Raw genomic sequence first — 27,045 nt, forward strand, 5'->3', positions numbered from 1 at the left:
GTGGTGCCTGCTTGGGATTCTCTGCCTCTCCCTCTCCCTCTGCCCTTCACCCTCTGGTCATGCTGTCTCTCTCAAAAAAATAAAAAATAAAATAAAATAAAGATTTTTTTTAAAAAAGATCAAAACAAACTGAGGGCAGACCCCTCCTATTTGGATTGGTGGAGTTATTTTAAGTTTCATTCCAATCTCCTGATAGTGACCAACCCCTGCGTTTTATGGAATATAGGCTATTTATGGGAGTTGTGAAGTAGGCCACTGTGTAGACAGGCCTCAGCTCCTGTGACATCATGGAATAGCATGAACTTTGAACCAGGTTTTGGATGCTGTCACTTACCACCTTCGTGCCAGGAGCATCTTGAGGTCAGCACATTCCCCTAAAGGGACTGCATAGATCCAGAGCAGCAGGGAACTGCACAGAACAGGATGCAGAAGAAACCAGAAGTAGAACCATGAAAAGATGGGACAATCCAGTGAAAACGATGGACATGTATTTAGCCACCCAGGATCAGGGTGATGTCCAGAGTAAAAGAGTCTGTGGCTAGGAGTACGCAGTGGACTTGGCGGATAAGAGGTTTACGTGTGCATTGCAGGTCATTGTTACCTGAACTAGGATAGTCTGTGACCTGGCTTGTGAATTCAGTCATTTGAGAAGTAGTTCAAGTGATCTTATAAAACCAACTTGAAGAATCAGTTCCCCTCACTTTTATGAGGAGAAGACAATAACAAGTGGCTCTCAGAAAACAGCTGGAAAAAAAAAAAGAAAAGATAACAGCTGGAGCCTGGATACACAGTGCCATCGTGCCCCGACAAAGCTGAACAGAGTGTCTGCTACTTTGGCACCCCAGTCCTGCATGAGACCCCCAGGACACCACAACATTCTATGATGGGATCAGGGTCTTCAAGGTCCACACCATCCCTATTCCTCTTGCACCTGAACTCTTCTGGTCCCAAGCTTCTCAGAAGGCTTCCCTTCAAAGTCACCGGGGGAATGGTCCCCTGAGTCCACACAAAGCACTACTGGAATGCCAGGCGCTGCAGCCTCTCAGGCGGGGAGCCTGCTTCTCCCTCTCCCTCCCGTCTCCTCTACCCCCCACTCCTGTGTGCAGATACTCTCCCTCTCAAATAAATAAGATCTTAAAAAAAAAAAGAAAAAAGACTGGAGGACTCTATTTCAGGGTGGTCTTGGGAGTTAGCCTTTTGAGTTCTCAAACATATTTAATGGGAATATGGGAGGGGAACAGTCGAGCATTAAGCACAAACTCAGTATCCATTGCTGTTCCCCAAAATTAGTACCATAATAACTTGTAAGTTATTTTAACAACCAAGAAGGATCACAGTTCTCAATCTACATATCTCAGTCCTTCTTTGTTGCAGGGAGGAGATCATTGGGCCACAACAGGTTAGAGTTAGATATAAGCAGATGCCCATATCTTTAGGTCCAGAACACCAACTAGGGACCCAGAGCCTTAGGGGTCCTTGAACCTGAAGAAAGGAATAAGAGAAACTGGGAGGCTCCGTGGTTTCTGCTTATACCAGAAGCTGTGGCTCAGGGTGCAAGTGAGTGTGGCAAGTCGATCCCAGGGCTTTGGAGGGCAGCTGAGAGAGCAGACACACAGATCACTGGGCTGGGCCAGGTTCCACCTGCTCTGGGGTCTGAGTCCGAGGGGGCCGACCCATCTCTGAGGACTGTCCCTAAACTCAGTTCAGTGACAGGGCAACTATTTCCTGTTGAGGGAAAGAAGCTTAAGTTGACTTGCATCTAACTTGGGTTTACAACCTCCAGATGACATTAATTCATTCAAGCATATATTGAGTTCCTGCTATGTGTCCAGCTCTGTTCTAGAAGTTAGGGATATGGCAGTGAACAAACATCAGAGAACCTGCCATTCTAATGGAGGAAGGCAGACAATCTAGGAGGAAGTAAGATAATTTTAGGTAGTGATAACTGCTACCAGAAAACAAAACACATAATAGGGGAGAGATTTGGGGAGGAAGAACTCTGGTTAGGGAGATTCCCTAACTCTGGTTAGGGAAGTGATTTCCAATGGACCACCTGTGAGCAAGAATTTGTTCTCATTGCTAGGACAATAAGGGGATAGAATAGCCCCTTCTAGGAGAGGTATGTCTCTAATTATATATACACAATTGATAATATGATTTAAAGATTACTTATTTGGTTAGTTTGGTTCATTTTAATAATTTCCAAGAGCCTCAGTAATTTTCCATAGACTGACTAAGTTGAATTTCTGGACTGCAAGTGTTGAAAGTCAGACTCCAGAATGGAGTACCCATCCCAAAGTGCTGCCGATGGACTCCTGACCAGAACATTGTCCAGCAACTAGGATGGCCCTATTACCTATTACAACATCATCCTGACCCACAATTTCACAAATGGTGAGTTAAAATTTGAACTGTGAGTACTTCTGTATTCCTAGTCTTAACCCTTTATTAATTTATAATCACAAAGTTGGAGATATTCTCACTTGTGTGCTATATGATCTTGAAGTACAGGAATTGAATAAAACGGTTGGAAAACCTATACATAGGACCCAGATATGCACAATTAATAACTTAATTGTTTTATTTGTATTAATATAACTTAATATTAAATAGTAATGATTCAATACTAATGGCGATCATATAATGAATGACTACTTACTCCATGGCAGGCAGGAGGCTAAGGAAACAATGTGCCTCAGCACATCTAATCCTCAGAACTGCCCTTTGAGTTCAGTAGCATCCCCAGGGTGAAAAGAGTATGCAATGTTAAGAACCCCTAGCTCCAATTACTAGCTGCATGACCTCAAGCAGAGCATTCCTCAGCTCTGAAATGGGAATTAAGATGCTATATACCACATAAATTGTATGTGTGTGAAGATTAAATGAGATAATGGTTATAAACTAATATTGAACGTGCTTAATGGGAGCTTTTAGAGTTACTGTTGTAAGTCTAAAATGTTCTGTACTGAGTAGAAATTTGGTAGTCATTCAGTTCCATTTTCTTTTTGCTCTCCATGTTTTTATATGACCAATCTGGAAGGCTTCTGGCTGAATGTATGCCTGCTTACAATTTATCACAAAAAGAGCCTCGTGTGCACTTCCAGCCATTCCCCCAATCCCTGAAGCCGAAGGGAAGTAAGTATACGTAAGCCAGCTGGAAGGACTGTGTGAGCTAATGAGAATGTTTATAGCAGTGTGTGAAGAGTGAAACCAATAACATTTTGCTGTTTTTTCTTTAAGGTTTGTTTGGAGCATATATATCTGTTTTAAAAAGATTATTTATTTATCTATCTATTTATCTATCAATCAGAAAAAGAATAGTAGGGGGAGCAGCAGGCAGGCCCAACACGGGACTTGATCCCAGGACCCTGGCATAATGACCTGAGCCAAAGGCAAACATTTTAATTGACAGCTTCCCAGATGCCCCTGGAGCATATATATCTTAATAGATTCAAACACACTACAGAGAGAAAAAATTTTTTTGCTACACATAACTTTATTTTTCCTTTGGGTTAAGAAGCTTTATTACAAATTTGACAGCATGACCAAAACAAATAACACATGGATAATTACCATAAAGCTTTATGGATCTAAAAATATTTGCCATGAAAAATAAGTCACTGTGTATCTCTCGTTTTAAGAATCACAATGAGGAGCACCTGGGTGTCTCGGTTGAGCATCCAACTCTTGATTTTGACTCAGAGCATGATCTCAGGGTCATGAGGTCAAATCCCACATCAGGCTCCACATTCAGTGCAGAGACTGCTTGTCCCTCTCCCTCCTCAACTTGTGTTCTCTCTCTCTAAAAGAAATAAGTAAACTCTTTAAAAAAGAAAAAATCATAATGATACCACAATTTAGATTTATTGCCCACCTTTACAATTAAATATTAAAACCTTTTGGGGGATCCATGGGTGGCGCAGCGGTTTGGCGCCTGCCTTTGGCCCAGGGCGCGATCCTGGAGACCCGGGATCGAATCCCACATCGGGCTCCCGGTGCATGGAGCCTGCTTCTCCCTCTGCCTGTGTCTCTGCCTCTCTCTCTCTCTCTCTCTCTCTCTCTGTGTGTGTCTCTCATGAATAAATAAATAAGATCTTAAAAAATATATATCCAGCAATTTTACTTCTGGGTATATACCCCAAAGAATTGAAAGGAGGGTCTTGAAGAATTTGTACAGCTGTATTCATAAGCACATTTATTCACAATAGTTAAGAGGCGGAAGGAACTCAAGTGTCCATCAATGGATGAATGGATAAACACGATGTAATATATAAGTACAGCAGAATTTTATTTCAGTCTTTAAAAGGAAGGCAATTCCTAACACATTGTAAGCATGGATGAACCTTGGGGACATTATGCTAAATGAAATAAGCTAGTCACTGAAGGACAAATACTGTATGATTCCACTTGTATGGATCCACTTATACCCCTTGAGTTGGAGCAAGGTTATTTTAAACTGAAGTCATTTATGACACAGCAAATGCAGAAGCCTTTCTGGGTCTCATGTATCTGACTAAAGGCTTATCCTTCTGAGAGAGAAGCTGCCATAAATCCCTCTTTGGGGTAGTTTCACTCTCAGCCTGGACCACTTGCATCTGAGAAGTGGCAAACATGACAATATTATACTTTCCATTTGTTTTCCTAAAAGCTCCTTAGTCTTTTCCAGAGAAGCTCTTTCTTTGCTTTCCATCGCTTTCCCCTGTTCAGTTGGTATATAAACGTCTATCTCCAGCTCTTTAGGGAGCCTCTTCATCTGAATGCTCCTGCGTGAGTGTGTAAATTAATCTTGTCTTTTCTCCTGTAAATCTGTCAGTTAATTTTTTTTAATTTTTTAATTTATTTATGATAGGCACACAGTGAGAGAGAGAGACGCAGAGACACAGGCAGAGGGAGAAGCAGGCTCCATGCACCGGGAGCCTGACGTGGGATTCGATCCCGGGTCTCCAGGATCGCGCCCTGGGCCAAAGGCAGGTGCCAAACCGCTGCGCCACCCAGGGATCCCAAATCTGTCAGTTAATTAATAGTCTCTAGATCACTGCATCTGAATTGGTAGGAAGTATTTCCTCCTAGCACACTTACAAAGATATGTAGAGCGGTCCAATTTATAAAGACAGAAAGTTGAAGGGTGGTTTCCCAGGAGCTTAGGTGATAGAGGAATGGAGGGTTATTATTTACTGGGTACAATTTCAATTTAGTAGGATGAAAGAGTTCTGGGGATGGATGGTGGTGATGTGCACAATAATGTGCTTAATGCCACTGACCCGCATATTTTAAAAAATGGTTAAGATGGCAATTTTATGTATATTTTACATAAATATACATAATATAAATATATTTTTACAATAAAAATAGATTATTTAAAAATGATAAAATCATGACTCATGCAGATACAAAAACGAACAAGTGTTAAAGATTTATTTAACCGGCTAGTGAGAAGTCAATTGAATAGGACAGAATGTACATGTCCAGAGACAAGAATTATTTTGCATTGCTATCACTTGTCTTCTGAAGTAGCTTAAAAACCATGAAAGACTAGGAAATAGTGAAGACTAGACTGAACAAGTAAGATATGAGCAATGCATAGTTTTTCACGGAAGTATCCTCTTTCCACCTATCACAGGATAGGGTCTGTCATTCAGCCAGCTCATTCACCCCAGACCACACTAGATTCAAGTCAAAGTCCAACACAGATCAAAATTGACAGAGCTATTTCACTAAAAAAAAAAAATCCCAAACACAAATTCACAAAACGGTCTCTAAAAGAAAATTACAGACGAATCTCATTGATAAATACTGGTGCAATGGCATTGATAGTCATAATAGCATGTGACTAAGTGAGAAATACTAGAAATGCAAGGATAGTCCAATATGAGGAAATCTTTTAATAAAACCCACCATATTGGGGATCTCTGGGTGGCTCAGCAGTTTAGCGCCTGCCTTCGGCCCAGGGCTTGATCCTGGAGACCCAGGATCGAACCCGTATCGGGCTCCCTGCATGAAGCCTGCTTCTCCCTCCGCCTGTCACTCTCTCTCTCTCTGACATGAATAAATAAAGTCTTTAAAAAAGACAAAACCAAACCTCACCATATTGACACAAAAGAGAGGAAGAGATCCCACATGATCATCTCCATAAAGGAGAAAAAGATGTAAAGGAAGCATATACTCAATAACCTGAAATTTGGATAAAGGCATTTAACAAAATTTATTTCTGGGTTATTTATAGTTTGAAATTCAAAATAACTGTCAATAAGAGACTTCTGACGGAATATCAGTATTTAAAATGATAATCTATTTTTAATAAAATGAGATAATTTAGACAGGCTATTGATTTTTTTTTAAACATAAAAATTTTCCTGTAGGGACACCCGGATGGCTCAGGAGTGGAGTGTCTTCTGCCTTCGGGTCACGGCATGATCCCGGGGTCAGAGATGGAGTCCCACATTGGGTTCCTTACAGGAAGCCTGCTTCTCCCTCTGCCTATGTCTCTGCCTCTCTGTGTATGTGTCTCTCAAGAATAAATAAAGTAAAAAATATTATTATTATTATTATTATTATTTTTTACCATGTAAGTGACTTTAGCACTCCTAAGACTCAGATGCTTGGTGGAGATGGGCACTTGGGACAAGGGCAAGAGCTGGCTGGTTGCTGGCTTGCTGCAAGACCAACTGGCCATCATCACCAGAGGGGACACAGGTATCAGAAAGGCCATCATGACCAAGATCTTGCAGCTGGGGTGTAATGTGGTCATTGCGTCACGTAACTTTGATTGACTAAAATCTACTGCAGATGAACTGAGCCCACCAGGCTCAGGTCACTCCCATAAAATGCAACATCTGCAAAGAAAAGGCGGTGAACAATTTGGTCAAATCCACCTTAGATATTTATGGTAAGATCAATTTTTTGTAAACAATGGAGGAGGTCAGTTCAGGTCTCCTGCAAAACACATCAGTGCAAAGGGATGGCATGCTGTGATCGAAACCAAATTGATGAGCACCTTCTACATGTGGAGAGCAGTTTACAACTCCTGGATGAAAGAGCATGGAGGATCCATTCTGAATAATATTATCCTTGTTTAAAATGGATTTCCAGGACTTGTGTATAGTGCAGCTGCCAGAGCAGGTGTTTACAATCTCACCAAATCCTTGGCTGTAGAATAGGCCAGAACGGAGTAAGGAGCAACTGTGTTGCCCCTGGCGTCATTTATTCCCTGACTGCTATTGACAACTATGGCTCTTTGGCAAAAGACGTATTTGGACGGTTAAGAAAATTCCAGCGAAGCAAATTGGAGTTCCTGAGAGATCTCCCTATTGGTCTGCTTCCTGCTGTCTCCTGTAGCTTCTCTTATCACTGGAAAATTGGTGGATGGGGATGGGGCCAGTCTTTGTATATGGGAGTATTTGATATACAACTGGCCTTAGCGAGCGGGGGATATTTCTGTTGTCAAAAGGATGAGGGAGTCTTTCAGGAATAAAGCCAAGCTATGGAAACTACATATGTTTTTTATCCCCAAATGTCTTAGTATCTCCAGAATGCCCTTTGGTACTTTAGAGTTATAATAATTTGTACGGAAAAATCACTTTCTGCCTTTTGAATGTTATCAGTTATGCCCAAGCAGAAACTATTCCTGAAATAAATGCATTCTTAAGCCCCAACCAATGTTGTTTAGCCTGTGTTTAAAGACTTTTTTATGAATGAAATTAACATACTTTATTTATTATTTTTTAAAGACTTTATTTATTTATTCATGAGAGACACACAGAGAGAGAGGCAGAGACACAGGCAGAGGGAGAGGGAGAAGCAGGCTCCATGCCGGGAGCCCAATGTGGGACTCGAACCAAGGATTCCAGGATCACGCCCTGGGCCGAAGGCAGGCACTCAACGGCTGAGCCACCCAGGTGTCCCTCTAGAAAATTATTTTTTCACGCTATACGTCCACCTACCAAAAAGTCCTATTCATTGTGCATCATGGATACATCAGGGATTGGCATCTCAGTAATCAGTATGGGCCTTACCCTCACTGGGTGTTTTATTGGTAGTGGATTTTTTTCTTTCCTATGTGATGCATCTTACAAATTCTTTTTTTTTTAAAGATTTTATTTATTTATTCATAGACACAGAGAGAGAGGCAGAGACACAGGCAGAGGGAGAGGGAGAAGCAGGCTCCATGCAGGGTGCCCGACGCGGGACTCGATCCCGGGCTTCCAGGATCACACCCCAGGCTGCAGGCGGCGCCAAACCGCTGCGCCACCGGGGCTGCCCGCATCTTACAAATTCATCTCTCTCAAAGCTATCCGATGTTTGTGAAGAGAGGAGCATTTTATTTTAAAGATTTTATTTATTCATGAGAGACACGGGGTGGGGGGGGAGAGAGAGAGGCAGAGACACAGGCAGAGGGAGAAGCAGGCTCCATGCAGGGAGCCCGACGTGGGACTCGATCCGGGGAATCCGGGATCATGCCCTGGGCCCAAGGCAGGCGCTCAACCCCTGAGCCACCCAGGTGTCCCTGAGACAGGGAAGCATTGCGGAGGGTTTGTTGCTGCTGGATTTGTGGGAAAGCTCTGAGAGTGGAGGTTGGAGGACGAAGAGTTAGCTGCCAGATTCTCCTGCTGCCTAAACCTTAACTGTGACAGGCAGTTTCCCTCACTTTGCTGAGCCACCTTTCACTGGAATCTTCTCCAAAGAAGCTCGTCTTTTTGTCTTAGCTATCTGTAGTCAACAATCTGGATACTGAAGACTAGATCCTTCTTTTTTTTAAGATTTTATTTATTTATTCATGATAGAGAGAGAGAGAGAGAGAGGCAGAGACACAGGCAGAGGGAGAAGCATGCTCTATGCAGGGAGCCCGATGCGGGACCCGATCCTGGGACTCCAGGATGGCGCCCTGGGCTGAAGGTAGGTGCCAAACCCCTGAGCCATGCAGGGATCCCCTGAAGACTAGATCCTTCAATAATACAGTGAGCTCTTGGGAGAGCTTCCTTTATTTATGTTCATCAGTTGGTTTTTGTTCTTGGGTCAATATTACTTTATGCAAATATCTGGTAAAGTTAGTATCTTTTAGCATTCTCTTATTTTGTTGTTTCTTCTAGATTAAAGTTATAATTATTTAGACAGATTACCAAAAATATTCTGATTATAACAATAAGTTAAGAATTTATATCTTTTCAATATTTGCTTTCTGCCCATTGACAAGTCTTTAGTTTTGTTAATTTTATTCCATTACATCAGTAATTTGCTATTCTTAATTTTATTTCACATATTTATTATTAATGTCATCCCTAGTGATAGCCTGGTTAGGGTGTGGTTTCTTTCATGTGTCTAAGTTACTTTGCCATTGTACATTTACTATTCAGTTCTTGCTGGATATACTCAACATTCCCATCCAGTCACATCAATAAAAATATTCTTATTATATTAGCCTTTAAAAAATTTTTTTCTTTTAGCTTTCTATTGGTAAAAAAGGTAGAATCATGACTCTCATATAGAGTTATAAAGTGAATATGTGAGGCAGATGTTCTAGCCAATTCAAAAGAAGAATCCAAACAGTGCAGTTATATGACATAAAGGGATGGTGAGATGAATTATGAATAAAGATAAAACTGCTTTTCCACAGGTGGAAATTAGCGGAAAGTCACTACCAGGCTAGATAGAATTATATATCTATCAGTTACCTACAACATACAAGGAGTTACAAAATCGCACAAAGATAATGAACAGGAATCTGAGCTGATAACCTAGAATCTGATCATCTAAAAGGGTATACATTATAAAGGATGCATAGTTTTCCACTGAAATACATGGGTTTTTTCTATCTCTTTTTCTTTTAATTGCTATTGAGAGCACCAGCATTACATGTCATATTGCATTGGCCACAGCTTTCCCAATGTTGATAGTGTGTATGCTTGTCCTAATTCAAACATCAACAAAATACTGATAGTGCTGCTCGTTCTGTCTTTGTTTCTCTTGGTTCTCATGATATGATCCGTGTCCATAGGTATAGTCACTTTGCCATTTCTAATTCTGATTAGTTCTTTTTCTCTTCTTTACAGTCTGCCTATTTTTCTCCTAATGCTGTTTTTCTGCTAATTATTTTATCTTCAAGTGCTCGTAATTATGCCCTTTCTTCTGCTGCCTTTGTGGTTGATTTTATTCTTATTAAATGAATTGTAGAGTTTATATGTTCGGTGTTCTTTAGTAATTGAAGAATCTGACTATGAATTTGCCTCTAACTAAAAACTTTACTTTACAGCAATGTCCACAATAGCCAAACTGTGGCAGGAGCCTCGGTGTCCATCGACAGACGAATGGATAAAGAAGACGTGGTCTATGTATACAATGGAATATTACTCAGCCATTAGAAACAATGAATACTCACCATTTGCTTCAACATGAATAGAACTGGAGGGTATTACACTGAGTGAAGTAAGTCATTTGGAGAAGGACAAACGTTATATGGTTTCATTCATTCGGGAAATATAAAAAATAGTGAAAGGGATTATAGGGGAAAGGAGAGAAAATGAGTGGGAAATATCATAGAGGGTGACAGCACATGAGAGACACCTAACTCTGGGAAACAAACAAGGGGTAGTGGAAGGGGCGGGGGGACGGGGGGACTGGGTGATGGGCACAGAGGGGGGCGCTTGACGGGATGAGCACTGGATGTTATACTATATGTTGGCAAATTGAACTCCAATTAAAAAATATACAAAACAAATAACTTTGCTTTAGTCTCAAGAACTTTGATGTGTCCCTCGTGCCAAAAGGGAAAGAACACTTTCTTCCCCTGCTTTTCTTTCCAGCATTTCCTTTTGAAAATTTGTGATCCGGGATCCCTGGGTGGCACAGCGGTTTAGCGCCTGCCTTTGGCCCGGGGCGTGATCCTGGAGACCCAGGATCGAATCCCACGTCGGGCTCCCGGTGCATGGAGCCTGCTTCTCCCTCTGCCTATGTCTCTGCTTCTCTCTCTCTCTGTGTGACTATCATAAATAAAATAAAAATTAAAAAAAAAAAAAGAAAATTTGTGATCCTAATCTTCTTTGTTCTTTTCACACCTATGTAATCTTTTAAAAAGCTGAACAAGCCTTTTGCCAGTTTTGCATTCTAGGTGTGTCTTTCTGGAGCCACCTCTGTGAAAGGTGAACACAGAGGAGTGTGGGGTTCTGTCTCCCTAACTCTGTGGAAGTTTTGTCCAAGCACTTGGCTCCAAGTTTTAATTTTTCCTTTGGACTAAGACAGTTGTATGTATGTAATGGATTGTTTCTGCCTAGCTATCTAAAAGGGTGAGATTTCTTTATCATTCCAATTTCTTTAGCTGAATGCCTGTGATATGCATCATGGTCTGGTTTAATGCTTAATAACAAAACTTTCATTCTTGTCTACATTTTGTGAAGGGGTTGTACTGGGTTGACAGGAGATTTTTTTTAAAGAGTTATTTATTTATGATAGACAGAGAGAGAGAGAGAGAGGCAGAGACACAGGAGGAGGGAGAAGCAGGCTCCATGCTGGGAGCCTGACGTGGGACTCGATCCCGGGACTCCAGGATCCCGCCCTGGGCCAAAGGCAGGTGCTAAACCGCTGAGCCACCCAGGGATCCCCTGACAGGAGATTTTATTTAATTATTTCTCCTCCCCCAAAAAATTTTATTTCTCCCAACAGTGTACTTTTTTAATTACTTTATTTATTTATTTATTTATTTATTTATTTATTTATGAGAGCCCAAGAGGGTGGTGGGGAGGGGCAGAAGAAGAGGGAAAGAGGGTCTCAAGCAAACTATATGCAGAGCGCAGAGCCTGGAGCCCTCTGCAGGGCTCAATCCCACAACCCCTGGGAGAAACCAAGAGTGGACGCTCAACTGATTGCACCACCATGCAGCCCCCCAGCAGTGTCCTTTTGCTGTCTTAACAATCTGTGCGTTATGGTTGTTATTATCTAAAACTTATAAGAAAGTTAAAAGTCAATTTAAGTGATTGTCACGTTATATATACTCTGGTCCAAAATTTTGAAATCTTTTAAAGACATCTTGAGAAACATTTGTTGCTTTTATTTATTTATTTATTTATTTATTTATTTATTTATTTATTTATTTTGTTGTTGTTGTTGTTGTTGTTGTTGCTTTTATTAAGGACCATCTAGTACACTTGTGATTGGGACCTTATAATCATGACGATTACATTTTTCAAATGGTTGTTACTGATACATACTAGCACCACTGATGTCTATATGTCAATCTTATGTGACACAACCTGGCTGAACTCTATTATTCTGTAGGTTTGTCTAGGATTGTCTTGGATTTCCTGTGTAAAGAGTCATATGATCTACATTTATTAGCACTTTTGTTTCTTCTTTTCCTGTTCTCATACAACCTTTTTCCTTGTAAAAGTGTGACAGGATGTCCAGTACAGTGTTGAATAGAAGCGGCGATATGACATCTGAGTTAGTCCAGGCCCCACAGGAACCAGATGCTAAGATAGGAAAATGTGCAAGGATTTTACTAGGGGAGTTGTCTATGAAGGAAAATGAGGAAGGAGCCAAGGAAGGCTTGGAGAGCTACAGATGGACATAGGCGATGAGGCAATTAGGGAGGCAAGGTGAGGTGGAAGTGTGCCAGATCCACCAGGCACTCTCAAGCAGGTTCAGCAAAGTCCTTGGCAAGTCCTCAAACCAAAGTGTCTCCCAGGAGCTAGTCTGTTGCACGCAGTCCTTGGTGCAGAGCAACACATGTGAGGTGTGGCCCTTGCTCCAGGCTGCCAGGGATTCTTGTGGGCAACAGGGTGGGCCCTGGATCAGTGACACTCCCTGAATTGGACGTGCAGGGTGCATCAGGTGTGCAGGATGTGAATGGTGGCTCTTATTTGACTTTAAAGGCAGTGTATATAGAACACCACTACTAAATATCAGGTTCAGGAATTTTCTTCCTATCCCTTACTTGATTTTCCTGTCGCCATTGACACAGTTAAATAATTAATGACATTAACCCTTCTTGCATTCCTGATATCAATCATACATGATCATCTTTTTAAGAGAACGATTTGTCAGTGTTTCATTGTTTAGGACTTTTACATCCAGCTTCAAAAGTGAGGGGATCCCTGGGTGGCTCAGCGGTTTGGCAACTGCCTTTGGCCCAGGGCGTGATCCTGGAGTCCTGGGATTGAGTCCCGTGTCGGGCTCCTGGCATGGAGCCTGCTTCTGCGCCTCTCTCTCTCTCTCTCTCTCTCTCTCTCTCTCTCTCTCTCTGTCTCTCATGAATGAATGAATGAATGAATAAATAAATAAATATCTTTATAAAAAAGTGAGATTGGCCAATAATTGCAAATATTCACTGTTCCTTAAAAAGGGACATATTATATTTCTCAGTTTTCTTGCCAACGCCATAATAGCATCATAGGAGTGGATTTCATAGCTTGGTGAGATTACGAATGAATGTTTCCTGTCTCTGACTTCTATAGATTCTAGTTTTGTACTGTCCAAAAATGTAGCATGTAGCTACATGTAGCTATTAATTGAAATTAATTGAAATTAAATAAAACTAAAAATTGAGTTAGTCCCATGAGCCACATTTCAAGTGGTCTGTTGTCACATGTGTCTCATGGCTTTCACATCAGACAGCACGGGTCTAGAAAATCTCTGTCACAGCACAAAGATCTGCTCTGTAGCCTGGGTGGCCTTGGAGGGTAATGGGATGGGGCTACACTTCCCTAGGAAGTGTAGGAAGAAAGCCTAGGAAGCCTAGGAAGAAAGGAGGGTTTAGGCCGTGGAAAGAATATAAGTGACCTGAAATTAACCTGATGCTTCATGAGTGAAGAAAGAAAACCTCCGGTTAAGGACCATCCTGCTAAAAGATAAAAGGGTCAACCAGGAAATTAAGGAAGAATTAAAAAGATTCATGGAAACTAATGAGAATGAAGATACAACCGTTCAAAATCTTTGGGATGCAGCAAAAGCAGTCCTAAGGGGGAAATACATCGCAATACAAGCATCCATTCAAAAACTGGAAAGAACTCAAATACAAAAGCTAACCTTACACATAAAGGAGCTAGAGAAAAAACAGCAAATAGATCCTACACCCAAGAGAAGAAGGGAGTTAATAAAGATTTGAGCAGAACTCAACGAAATCGAGACCAGAAGAACTGTGGAACAGATCAACAAAACCAGGAGTTGGTTCTCTGAAAGAATTAACAAGATAGATAAACCATTAGCCAGCCTTATTAAAAAGAAGAGAGAGAAGACTCAAATTAATAAAATCATGAATGAGAAAGGAGAGATCACTACCAACACCAAGGAAATACAAACGATTTTAAAAACATATTATGAACAGCTATACGCCAATAAATTAGGCAATCTAGAAGAAATGGACGCATTCCTGGAAAGCCACAAACTACCAAAACTGGAACAGGAAGAAATAGAAAACCTGAACAGGCCAATAACCAGGGAGGAAATTGAAGCAGTCATCAAAAACCTCCCAAGACACAAGAGTCCAGGGCCAGATGGCTTCCCAGGGGAATTTTATCAAACGTTTAAAGAAGAAACCATACCTATTCTCCTAAAGCTGTTTGGAAAGTTAGAAAGAGATGGAGTACTTCCAAATTCGTTCTATGAGGCCAGCATCACCTTAATTCCAAAACCAGACAAAGACCCCACCAAAAAGGAGAATTACAAACCAATATCCCTGATGAACATGGATGCAAAAATTCTCAACAAGATACTGGCCAATAGGATCCAACAGTACATTAAGAAAATTATTCACCATGACCAAGTAGGATTTATCCCTGGGACACAAGGCTGGTTCAACACCCGTAAAACAATCAATGTGATTCATCATATCAGCAAGAGAAAAACCAAGAACCATATGATCCTCTCATTGGATGCAGAGAAAGCATTTGACAAAATATAGCATCCATTCCTGATCAAAACTCTTCAGAGTGTAGGGATAGAGGGAACATTCCTCGACATCTTAAAAGCCATCTAGGAAAAGCCCACAGCAAATATCATTCTCAATGGGGAAGCACTGGGAGCCTTTCCCCTAAGATCAGGAACAAGACAGGGATGTCCACTCTCACCACTGCTGTTCAACATAGTACTGGAAGTCCTAGCCTCAGCAATCAGACAACAAAAAGACATTAAAGGCATTCAAATTGGCAAGAAGAAGTCAAACTCTCCCTCTTCGCCGATGACATGATACTCTACATAGAAAACCCAAAAGTCTCCACCCCAAGATTGCTAGAACTCATACAGCAATTCGGTAGCGTGGCAGGATACAAAATCAATGCCCAGAAGTCAGTGGCATTTCTATACACTAACAGTGACACTGAAGAAAGAGAAATTAAGGAGTCAATCCCATTTACAATTGCACCCAAAAGCATAAGATACCTAGGAATAAACCTCACCAAAGATGTAAAGGATCTATACCCTCAAAACTATAGAACACTTCTGAAAGAAATTGAGGAAGACACAAAGAGATGGAAAAATATTCCATGCTCATGGATTGGCAGAATTAATATTGTGAAAATGTCAATGTTACCCAGGGCAATATACACGTTTAATGCAATCCCTATCAAAATACCATGGACTTTCTTCAGAGAGTTAGAACAAATTATTTTAAGATTTGTGTGGAATCAGAAAAGACCCCGAATAGCCAGGGGAATTTTAAAAAAGAAAACCATATCTGGGTGCATCACAATGCCAGATTTCAGGTTGTACTACAAAGCTGTGGTCATCAAGACAGTGTGGTACTGGCACAAAAACAGACACATAGATCAGTGGAACAGAATAGAGAATCCAGAAGTGGACCCTGAACTTTATGGGCAACTAATATTCGATAAAGGAGGAAAGACTATCCATTGGAAGAAAGACAGTCTCTTCAATAAATGGTGCTGGGAAAATTGGACATCCACATGCAGAAGAATGAAACTAGACCACTCTCTTTCACCATACACAAAGATAAACTCAAAATGGATGAAAGATCTAAATGTGAGACAAGATTCCATCAAAATCCTAGAGAAGAACACAGGCAACACCCTTTTTGAACTCGGCCACAGTAACTTCTTGCAAGATACATCCACGAAGGCAAAAGAAACAAAAGCAAAAATGAACTATTGGGACTTCATCAAGATCAGAAGCTTTTGCACAGCAAAGGATACAGTCAACAAAACTCAAAGACAACCTACAGAATGGGAGAAGATATTTGCAAATGACATATCAGATAAAGGGCTAGTTTCCAAGATCTATAAAGAACTTATTAAACTCAACACCAAAGAAACAAACAATCCAATCATGAAATGGGCAAAAGACATGAACAGAAATCTCACAGAGGAAGACATAGACATGGCCAACACGCACATGAGAAAATGCTCCGCATCACTTGCCATCAGGGAAATACAAATCAAAACCACAATGAGATACCTCCTCACACCAGTGAGAATGGGGAAAATTAACAAGGCAGGAAACCACAAATGTTGGAGAGGATGTGGAGAAAGGGGAACCCTCCTACACCGTTGGTGGGAATGGGAACTGGTGCAGACGCTCTGGAAAACTGTGTGGAGGTTCCTCAAACAGTTAAAAATATACCTGCCCTACGACCCAGCAATTGCACTGTTGGGGATTTACCCCAAAGATACAAATGCAATGAAACGCCGGGACACCTGCACCCCGATGTTTCTAGCAGCAATGGCCACTATAGCCAAACTGTGGAAGGAGCCTCGGTGTCCACCGAAAGATGAATGGATAGAGAAGATGTGGTTTATGTATACAATGGAATATTACTCAGCTATTAGAAATGACAAATACCCACCATTTGCTTCAACGTGGATGGAACTGGAGGGTATTATGCTGAGTGAAGTAAGTCAGTCGGAGAAGGACAAACATTATATGTTCTCATTCATTTGGGGAATATAAATAATAGTGAAAGGGAAAATAAGGGAAGGGAGAAGAAATGCGTGGGAAATATCAGAAAGGGAGACAGAACGTAAAGACTGCTAACTCTGGGAAACGAACTAGGGGTGTTGGAAGGGGAGGAGGGCGGGGGGTGGGAGTGAATGGGTGACGGGCACTGGGGGTTATTCTGTATGTTAGTAAATTGAACACCAATAAAAAAAAAGAAACTTAAAAAAAAAAAAAAAGAAACGACAAATACCCACCGTTGTCTTCAACGTGGATGGACCTGGAGGGTATTATGCTGAGTGAAGTAAGACAATCGGAGGAGGACAGACAGTGTATGTTCTCATTCATCTGGGGAATATAAATAATAGTGAAAGGGAATAGAAGGGAAGGGAGAAGAAACGTGTGGGAAACCTCAGAAAGGGAGACAGAACATGAAGACTGCTAACTCTGGGAAAGGAACTAGGGGTGGTGGAAGGGGAGGAGGGCGGGGGTGGGGGTGAATGGGTGACAGACCCTGAGGGGGACACTTGACGGGATGAGCACTGGGTGTTATTCAGTATGTTGGTAAATTGAACACCAATAAAAATTATTTTATTTAAAAAAAGAAGATGTGGTTTATGTATACAATGGAATATTCCTCAGCCATTGGAAACGACAAATACCCACCGTTTGCTTCAACGTGGATGGACCTGGAGGGTATTATGCTGAGTGAAGTAAGTCAGTCGGAGGAGGACAGACAGTGTATGTTCTCATTCATCTGGGGAATATAAATAATAGTGAAAGGGAATATGAGGGAAGGGAGAAGAACCGTGTGGGAAACGTCAGAAAGGGAGACAGAACATGAAGACTCCTAACTCCGGGAAACGAGCTAGGGGAGGTGGAAGGGGAGGAGGGCGGGGGTGGGGGTGACTGGGCGACGGGCCCTGAGGGGGCACTTGACGGGATGAGCACTGGGTGTTCCGCTCTATGATGGCTAATTGGCCACCGAAAAACCCACAAGCGCAGGCCCTCCCCGCAGGTGACCCACGGAAGGGGCGCGGCTGTGCCCGCTGCCGACCGCGTGACCCGGGGAGGGGCGCAGGCTCTTCCCTCCCACACCCCACGTGACTCAGGGAGAAGCCGCCCCTCCCGGCGCCGCCGTGGGAGCCAGAGGAAGCTTCGCGGCGCCGCGGTCAGGCTCTGAGCCTTCCGTTCCGGGCTCTTGGGACGACTCGGGTCCCCACGTCGCCATTGTCAGCGGCGGGGGGCTCCGGGGTCACCGGGCCTCGCCACGTGGAGCAGGAGCCCCGAGCCCACCTGCGAGGCCGCGGGACGGCGGGGTGTGCCGCAGCCTGGCCCAGGCTCCCCGCGCCCCCGGGTGTGACGGGACGGCGGACGGTCGGCCCCGGGGGTGCGGGCGGCGGCACCACGGGCCGGGCCGGCGGAGCCGTTCTCTCGGGCTCGAGCCGCCTGCGCCACCTGCGCGGCCTGGTCGCCTTGACCCGAGGCCCGAGGGCACGTGCTAGGCCCGGTCGCAGCCGCCCCCGCCCCCGCCCCGCCCCGCCCCCCGCGGGGCCTCGCCTCGGGCTGCGGATGCGCAGGCCCCACGGTCAGGGCAGGGCGTCAGCGGCGCTGAATCGCTGACTCGGGAGGGCGGCCCGCGGACGGAGGGCACGAGCCCGCGCACACCACGCGCTCTGGGGAGCGTCCTGACGAGTAAGTGGTTAGCGAGGGGGACCCCGGCGTTGGACGGCTGTGCTGGGCCGGGCGCACGGAGGCAGGGAGCCGACTGGCGATCGAGAGCCCGCCTCGGGAGCTGCTGGGGAGCGGCCAGGACGCCTTCCTCTCGGCTGGTGGGCGTGGGGGATGCGGGCCGAGCAGCTAAGGGTCCGCCTGGGACCTACTGACCAGGGAAGCGGAGTTCCCGAGAAGCCTCAACTCCCAGCCACGGCGGGTTTGCTGTGCTAAAGTCCTCCCGTTCGGGAAAGACTGGCCCCTGGGCGTGTCGATGGAGTTACCTGCATTGAGGCCCCTGTGATCTGAAATCGTCCTGAACCCTCTGAGCCCATGGGACTGAGTGGGCCAAGCCACTCTAGTTTTTTTTAAATTTTATTTATTTATGACAGAGAGAGGGGCACAGTCAGAGGCAGAGGCGGGCCCCTTGCAGGGAGCCTGACGTGGGACTCGATCCCGGGTCTCCAGGATCAGGCCCTGGGCTGATGGCGCGCTAAACCACTGAGCCACCCGGGCTGCCCTCCCACTCTATTAAAAACTAAAATCTTGGGACGCCTGGGTGGCTCAGTAGTTGGGCATCTATCTGCCTTCTGTTCAAGGCTTGATCCTGGGGTCCTGGGATCAAGTCCTGCATAGCGCTCCTGGCACGGAGCCTGCTTCTCCCTCTGCCTAGGTCTCTGCCTCTTTCTCTGTCTCTCTCAAGAATAAATAAAATCTTAAAAACAAAACGAGCAAAGCTAAAATCTTTAGGGCACTTGGGTTGCTCTGTTGGTTAAGCATTGCACTCGATCTTGGCTTAGTTCTTGACTTTGGGGGGTGAGTTCTGTCCCCATACTCGGCATGAGGCCTACCTAAAAAGAAAACAGCAAGACACAAAACCAAAAAAAAAAAAAAAAACAAAAAACCATCCCCCTAAGAAACAAAAACCCCATCAAAGTCTTTTATTTGAATACTTGCAGAGCTATCCTTCACTGAGACAGGATTTGCTCTTCTTGCCCTCTTCTCCAGTTTCTCCCCTTGTGTGTAACTGGGGCTATGTTCCAGCATAACAGAGCAGGAGATGCGCTCAGGCTGAGAAGGCAGATGAAGGTACTACACCCTAAGGAGGCTGAACGACCTAACCAGCAAGTACCAGCTTGGGGACTGTGTTTGGGACTGGAGTATAGGTGCTTGATAAAGGAGAGGGGGATTCAGATTGGGTAGGGTGAATTTACTGCTTTGGGAGTATTCTTCTGAGATACAAGGTTTGACATTCTGTCAGGGACCGCAGGAGTTTGTGTGAACTTGCTACAAGGATGGCTTCTAGAAGCATGAAAGGAAGCTACGGCCCGTGCTCAGTGAGGTTGAAATTGCTGGACCCCTGACAGATGGCAGCTGAAGGCTAAACCGCTCAGGGATTGTGAAGCTGGGATACATATGATGACTTTCTAAGGTAAGAAAACCCAAGCAAATGGATATATTCCACAGGAAGCACCGACAAACACATCATTTACCAAGGCTCTAGGAATATGCTGATGAGAGGGACAGCAGCGTCGTTAAACAGTTCAGTGGTGGGGTACGTGCATAGGCCAGTGCTGACAAACAGTAAGAGTGGCTGTCATAGAAACGGATGACAGGACCCTGCAGCACTTGAGGTCAGGCGGTGGCATTGAACCATCAGAGGCCAGGTTTACACCATTTACTGTGAGCCATGAGGTTGGAGTGGCAGCCAAGGCACCAACCCACAAAGGGTTCCAGAAATGGTTTGAAGAGCCCAGTGTTTTTCGTACAAAATGGAAGGTCAGCCACCAGGAGTAGTACTCTTATTATCAAAAGAAATCAAGGCTGGATGATGGGAGGCTGAAGACGGCTCAATACAAAGGCATGATCCCTTGCCAAGTTCTAGTCAGTGTTCAGGCCTGGGACTGTCTAGTCTTTGAAGAGGAGGCCAGGTCCCCAGAACAAAGGACCATGTATGTATGGCAAGGGGTTAAATATTCTTCCAGGAATTTTCGTACAGTTATTCAGCATATCTTTTACCTGTAGCTGTGCAATAAGTTACCCCAAAACTTAGTAGCATAATTGACTATTTTTGTTATCTCACGTGGTTTCTGTGGGTCAAAAATCTAGTTAAAGCTTAGCCAGATAGTGCTGGCTCATGGTGTCTCTGAGAATGCACACAAGATGTGGGTTGGGGCTGTAGTCATTTGAAGGTTGAGCTGAGCCTGGGATGTCCACTTCCAAGGCAGCTTACTCACATGCACAAGCAGGGGGAGCAGCAGGCTCCCTGCTGAACAGAGAGCCTGATGTGGGGCTTGACCCCAAGACCCTGGGATCATGACTTGGGCCACCCCGGTGCCCGGCCAGTAAGTTTTTGACCAGAGGCCTCAATTCCTTGCCTCATGGATGTTTCCATAAGGCTACTTGGGTGTTTCCATGACGTGAAAGCAAGTGATCCAGGGGAAGCAAAGCGGAAGTCACAATGCCTTTTATGACCTAACGTTGGAAGTCACACATTGTAATTGTCACAGATTGTCACAGGTCTGCCTTACTCAGTGAGGCAGGGGACTTCACAAGGGAATGACTGAATACCAGGAGGCTAGAATCATTGTGGCCATTTGGGAGGCTGCCTACCACATTTGGGTAAATGTAAATAAACAAGGGGGATTGGACTCTAGGAGTAATTTGAGGAGTGGACTGGGGAAGGGGGAATATACCAAGAATTTTAATATTGTTGGATGTAGGGTCAGAGTTAACATTAGTTTCTGGATATACAAAACATAATCGTGGCTCACTGTTAGGATGGGGCCTATGGGGAGCCAAATAAATAGAATCCCAGGTCAGGATCCAGCTCACAATGGTAACCGTGTGACATTACTCAGTTTGCAGATGTGTAATGGAATAGAATGTTTGAAAATCCATGCAGAACACACATTGCGTCTTTCATTTGTAGGATCAGAACTATCATGATTGTGGAGGCCAAGTGGAGGCCTCTGTACCTGTTTCCATCCCTGGTCAAAATAGTAAGTATAAAACAATATCACAATCTAGGAGGAATGACGGATATTTTTGTTACTCTTTTGTTGTTTTGTTTTGTTTGGTGTTTTTTTTATTCCTTTGTTTTTAAAAAAGATTGTATTTATTCACATGAGACAGAGAGAGAGAGGTAGAGACATAGGCAGAGGGAGGAGAAGCAGGCTCCATGCAGGGAGTCCAATGTGGGACTGGATCCTGGGACCCCAGGATCACTCCCTGACCCTAAGACAAATGCTCAACTACTGAGCCACCCAGGCATCCCTAATTTTATTCCTCTTAAGGATATAAAGGATTCAAGTGATGGTCCTTGTCATATTTCCATTTAATTCACCTGTCTACCCCTGCAGAAACCAGATTCATCCTGGAGGTTGGCCGAAATTTCCATAAATTCACCCAGATAGTAGCCCCAACTGAGGCTGCTATGCCAGATGTAGTCTCTTCGCTCAAGCCAGATTCATGACTTCTCAGGTACGTGGTATACAAACATTAGTTGGCAAATGTGTTTCTTTCTATCCCTATCAGATACCGTTTGGATTCACATGGAGCAGACAACAGTATGCATTTCCCATTGCTCCAGGGTTGTACCTTTCCAGTCTGTCATAGTTCACGTACCACCTGGGTATCTGAAGAACATTGTGCCGATTTGCTCCTCTGATAGCTTGTCAATGGAGTTAGATTACAGGAAATGTCTGGCACATTGGAAGCCTTGGTAAGAAACGTGCATTCCATTGTTGGAGAAGATGCCTGTGAAGATTCGATTATCTGCCACATGAGAACAATTTTGAGTGCCCCAACAGTTGGGGACATGCTGGGTCCTATCATCCAAAGTAAAACATGAGTTATACCACTTGAATCTCCTGCAGAGAAGGAAGCACAATGCCTGAGAGGACTTTTCAGGTTTTGGAGACAACATATTCCACATCTCAGAACACTTCCCTGCCTTGTATACCAGGTGACACAAAAGACTGCCACTTAAAAAAAAAAAAAGGTTTTATTTGTTAAAGAAGGAGAGCACAGGGCAGGAGCAGAGGGAGAGGGAGAAGCAGGTTCCCTGCTGAGCACGGATCCCAACACCGGGCACGATCCCAGGACATTGAGATCACAACCTGAGCCAAAGTTCCCAATGCAGGGCTCCATTCTAGGACGTTGAGATCACGACCTGACCAAAGTCAGACTCTTAACTGACTGAACCCAAAAAGACTTCGACTTTTGAGTGTATCCCAGGATAAGAAAGTTCTCTGCAGAGCAGCAGAGTCTAAGCTGCAGTTGAAAGCAGCCTTGTTACTTGGGCATAAGACTGAGCAGATCTCAGAAGATTGGGTGTATCATGGGTAGGGAACGATACCTTCCAGGAGTCTGGAGCAAACCCATGCTGTCCACAGAGGTGGCTCGGATATGTTTCATAAAGCCGTTCCTGTAATGCTGCTGGGCCCTGGTGGAAGACCGTTGGACATGACATGACCGCATGCCCAGAACTGCATCTTGTGAGGTAAGTTCTGTCAAACCCACCAAGTGATAACGTTGGTTAGGTTCCACAACTATCCACTGGTGAGCGGAGGAGTCCCACAGAGTTAGAAGCCACGGCTGCCACCTGAAGACTTTATCCTCTTTGTGTCTAGCACCGAGTTGGCAAGCAAAGGAGCCCCCATTCTTGGTTGGAGTGAATGACCCAGGTTAGGAAAGGATAGGGCTGCTTTTAAACCGGGACATAGAAGGACGCCTGGGTGGCTCAGCAGTTAAGCACCTGCCTTCAGCTCATGGCGTGATCCTGCACTTCTTGGATCAAGTCCCACATCGGGCTCCCCGAGGGAAATCTTCTCCCTCTGCCTCTGTCTCTGCCTCTCTTTCTGTGTCTCTCATGAATAAATAAATAAAATCAGAAAAAAAATTAAAACCAGGGCATAAAGAGCAATAAGTTTGACTCCCAGGAGATTCATCCAGGACCCTCTTGGTATTCCCTTGCCCCGTTGTGACAGTAAAAAGACAAGTGCCACAACCCTTGCCAAAAGAGGCCTGGTGAGCTGGGGCTCAGAAATTTTAGAGATGAAGGTGTGAGGAAGGCCACCTGGCAACTTAGCGAGGAGGACAGCAGAGTTTGTAGGGACCTTGAGGGGAATCTGCAACAAATAATGCAGGGAGGACAAGATGAGTATCCATCATAGCCCAAGACCAGCTGCAGTGGCCAAGGCCATCATTTACTCACTGGTCTTCCTCTTCTGAGTCTTCCCCAGGATTAGAGGCCACTGGAATCTCAGGGGAGACCCTTCCCACATAGGTGAAGTGCATTCAGGCGGTGCACGTGGTCAGTTGGCCAGCAATAGATCCTGGATTTTGTGGAGGAGAAGAGGAGTGACCCATTGTTGGCTGCACTCAGAAGCCAGAGGCCTCATCTCCTCCTACCTGCTGGGCAGAGGCCCGAGGCCTTGGGCTGAGAATCTCCACAAAGGGAGAAAGCAGAAGTCAGTGTGACAAGTAGACTGTGCTTAAACAGCCACCTCAACTACAGAGGGAGGTTGATGAGGATCGTTCAGGTGCAGATGCGCAGCGGGGAGATGCTTAGTGGCTTCAGGTGGGAGCAGCTGTAGGTGGGAATGGCTCCTCCTCAGAAAGGCATTTGGGAGGAAGGCTGACAGGCTGAGGGGGAGGGGAATGGAGGTCGCCTCAGAGTGTGGGAGTTCTCACTGCTGACCTTTGGAGAACCTCTTTTCTGTGTCCTCTGCAGCCATCAGTAGGATATACATCCCTCATGAGGAGTCAAGTAGTTGGACTGACTTTTTTGCTGAGTGAGAGGGGCATGAGGGAGGGGCAAGGGCAGAGACACCCCTCTGGGTTCCAGGCATGTGGCTCTTCTTGGGCTGTTCCTTCAGAGAAATGGGACATTGCAGAAGCACAGGGGAGGGTTCACACACAGCCACTTCTGCAGCAAGGGCCCTCCTGCTTCCGAGGAGCTCTGCCATCAGAACAGTTGGTGGTTGTGACAGGGGCCTGGTGTGCCCTCCTGTCCTGCCTGCTCCATAAGCTGCCTCCCGGGCCTCAGCTCTGAGCAGGTGCCCCTTCCTGCTCATACATAAGTGGAGCATGCTCAGTTGGGTCATAGTCCAGTGTTTTGGTGGTTCTAAATGCTCATGTACCAAACCTGCCCCAGCGCATTCCCCTTGTGCCCCACAGAAGAGCAGCCTGCCATGGGATGTGAGGGCTGAGCACTGCTCCAGGGAGCAGCAGAGCAGTCGGGGTGGGAAGTAGAGGAAGGTCGGGCCCGGGTGTGGATTGCTGGCCGTGCTGGTGGTGGAGGTAAACGCATGTGGTTGTAGAGCCTCCTCCAGTACCACAGTGCTGGCGGGTGGCTCTGGCCCTCGCCTGGGGCCCTGCCTGCGGCTGTTGCTCCTGAGGCCTCGTGGGTTCTGCAATTGATTTCTGATTTCACCACCTGTATAGGCTTAGGTGTTGGCTTCTGTAGTCTGCACACTAGTTTCCCAATCCACCTTTTTCAGATTCTAAAAGTTGGCTTTTCTTGAAGAGGGGGCTAATTCATTCTCCTTGACTTTCTGGTCTTAGCTATTCCTTTACTTCATTTAGGGTTTCAGGAGGCAGCTGAGAGCACTCAGGCTCAGTTGTCCATGTGTCATCAGAAGTTCACTGAGAGATTCTCAAATGTGTCAGTCTGCTCTTGTTCCTAGAAGAAATGCTTTGTGATTCTGTTCAAAGAACACCAATTAGTTCTTCTTAGTAATGTTTTAGTAACGACCTTTGTATCTACTTATACTTGAGATGGTACATTTTTTTTTAATTTTTATTTATTTATGATAGTCACAGAGAGAGAGAGAGGCGCAGAGACACAGGCAGAGGGAGAAGCAGGCTCCATGCACCGGGAGCCCGATGTGGGATTCGATCCCGGGTCTCCAGGATCACGCCCTGGGCCAAAGGCAGGCGCCAAACCGCTGCGCCACCCAGGGATCCCGAGATGGTACATTTTAAAGAAGATTTATTTACTTGAGATAGGACAAGCGGGGAAAGAAGGGCAGAGGGAGAAGCAGACTCCTCGCTGAGTGCAGGGAGCCCCATTCGGGGCTCAATCCCAAGACCCTGGGATCATGACCTGAGCTGAAGGCAGCCGCAGAGCTGAGCCACCCAGGCACCCCACGATGGTGCTTTAATGTTCCCTTCTCTTGTCTTTTTCTGACATTTTATGTCAAAAATTCACTAGCCCCATAAGAGGGGTTTTTTATGTCTTCTTGATTTTTTAAAAATAATTTTCTAGTCTCTGAATTGCTCTGAGCTTGGTAGAATGTGAATAGGAACGTATTCCATAGAGCAGGAAGGAGGACAGATCTGAACTTGTGGAAAGTTGCCGTTATTGTTTTAGAAGCTCTGCTTGCCAGAGAAGGCAAACAAAACCTCAGGACCCGACCTCTTACCACTGGACTGGGGTAAGAGATGGGTTATTCTGTCCGGCTCCTTGAAATCACCTTGGAGATGGTGATGATCTTTGGGAAAGTTCAGGAAATTAGGTTTGGAACAATTTATACTCTCTGAAGTCCAATAAAGAATGGAGATGAAGCCATAATTGTTTTCCTTCACTTAGCTGGTATTAAGGGACACTGGGTGAACCTAGCAGAGAAAGAGTTGAAGATTTAGGACTAGAAGTTGTAGGATGGCAGGAGAGGTGGAGGACCGCCTAGGGTCTCACTTCCTGCTAAGATGGGTGGTTGAGGCTGAGTGTCCTGTGCCAACAGGAGGAGGCTGAGCACTGTGAAAATCTACTTAGGCTTTTCCCTTAACCTTGTGCCAGGTTGGTGGAGATGAGTGGACAAGACCCTCTCAATCTCTTGGATCTTGCAGCACAGAGCCTGCGGAATGAGAAGGCCTCAGCTGTACGTGACCTGGGAGAGCTCCCTGTCGGCCTTTTCCCAACTCTGTCCACAGCAGCCTTTGATGGGGGACACACGAAGACTGTGACAGCAATGGTGCAGGCCTGGCCCTTTCCCTGCCTCCGTCTGGGACCGTTAAGAGATCAGTCAAGAACTCAAGACCTCTTGGAAGCCGTCCTGGATGGGCTGGAATTGGTTCCTCCTAACGCTGTTTGGCCCAGGTAACTGGAGAGATGGGGTGCTGGTAGGGGCACAGTGAATTGCAGAAGTGGGAGCTGGATTCAGGGATGTGGAGTCCAAGCATGTGCTAGCCTCTCCTGGTGGTGCAGCATCTGTCATCATGAGGCCCTGAGGCCATTGTCAGAGTCCCTCCGTGAAGAGAGTCCTGGCATAGTTCAGAGCTGATCATGCTACTGAGGTGGTTAAGAGTGTGGCTGGGTTCCTGGGTGGTATCCCGGCAACGTATAATGTGGGGAAGCAAGGAGGGCACCTAGAAGGCGTAGTGGACGGCAGAGGGCAGGGCTGCTGGTTGGCACAGTGGTGGGTCCCCAGGGTCTGCCGCTGCTGCTGGTCTCCT

General features: G+C 45.1%; 1 protein-coding gene, 2 long non-coding RNA genes and 1 pseudogene across 18 annotated transcripts in view; 3 read left to right on the forward strand and 1 right to left on the reverse strand.

Annotated features, from left to right (window-relative positions):
• The first annotated feature begins 1,233 nt into the window (after positions 1 to 1,233).
• On the forward strand, positions 1,234 to 10,998 carry LOC140629646 (uncharacterized). 2 transcript variants are annotated; one of them, XR_012027463.1, is made up of 4 exons: positions 1,234 to 2,394; positions 3,041 to 3,135; positions 10,247 to 10,419; positions 10,797 to 10,998. It is a non-coding gene; the product is annotated as an uncharacterized lncRNA (long non-coding RNA). The 2 variants fall into 2 exon arrangements; XR_012027462.1 differs by lacking the exon at positions 10,797 to 10,998 and having other exon boundaries at positions 1,242 to 2,394; positions 10,247 to 10,576.
• Positions 3,490 to 18,324, reverse strand: LOC140629647 (uncharacterized). The gene is made up of 3 exons (XR_012027464.1): positions 18,169 to 18,324; positions 17,539 to 17,629; positions 3,490 to 3,802 (listed from the first exon to the last, which is right to left on the reverse strand). It is a non-coding gene; the product is annotated as an uncharacterized lncRNA (long non-coding RNA).
• LOC140629645 (peroxisomal trans-2-enoyl-CoA reductase pseudogene) lies at positions 6,091 to 8,786 on the forward strand (annotated as a pseudogene).
• Positions 18,325 to 18,509: 185 nt separating the features above from the next.
• LOC140629650 (melanoma antigen preferentially expressed in tumors-like) overlaps positions 18,510 to 27,045 on the forward strand; it is a 114,047-nt gene continuing 105,511 nt past the window's right edge. For 2 of the 15 annotated variants that reach the window (XM_072819157.1, XM_072819158.1), the window contains exons 1-4: positions 18,594 to 20,017; positions 21,518 to 21,587; positions 22,123 to 23,089; positions 26,390 to 26,689. In XM_072819157.1, coding sequence (XP_072675258.1) covers positions 23,058 to 23,089; positions 26,390 to 26,689 — 332 coding nt within the window. In that variant the 5' untranslated portion in view covers positions 18,594 to 20,017; positions 21,518 to 21,587; positions 22,123 to 23,057. Of the gene's footprint in view, positions 18,568 to 18,593; positions 20,538 to 21,127; positions 21,208 to 21,446; positions 21,588 to 21,947; positions 22,069 to 22,122; positions 23,090 to 26,389; positions 26,690 to 27,045 lie in introns of those variants that run through there. The other 13 variants (XR_012027469.1, XR_012027470.1, XR_012027466.1 and 10 more) reach the window with 12 other exon arrangements.

Source organism: Canis lupus, assembly GCF_048164855.1.
Source record: "Canis lupus baileyi chromosome 27 unlocalized genomic scaffold, mCanLup2.hap1 SUPER_27_unloc_5, whole genome shotgun sequence".
NCBI classification, from domain to species: domain Eukaryota; kingdom Metazoa; phylum Chordata; class Mammalia; order Carnivora; family Canidae; genus Canis; species Canis lupus.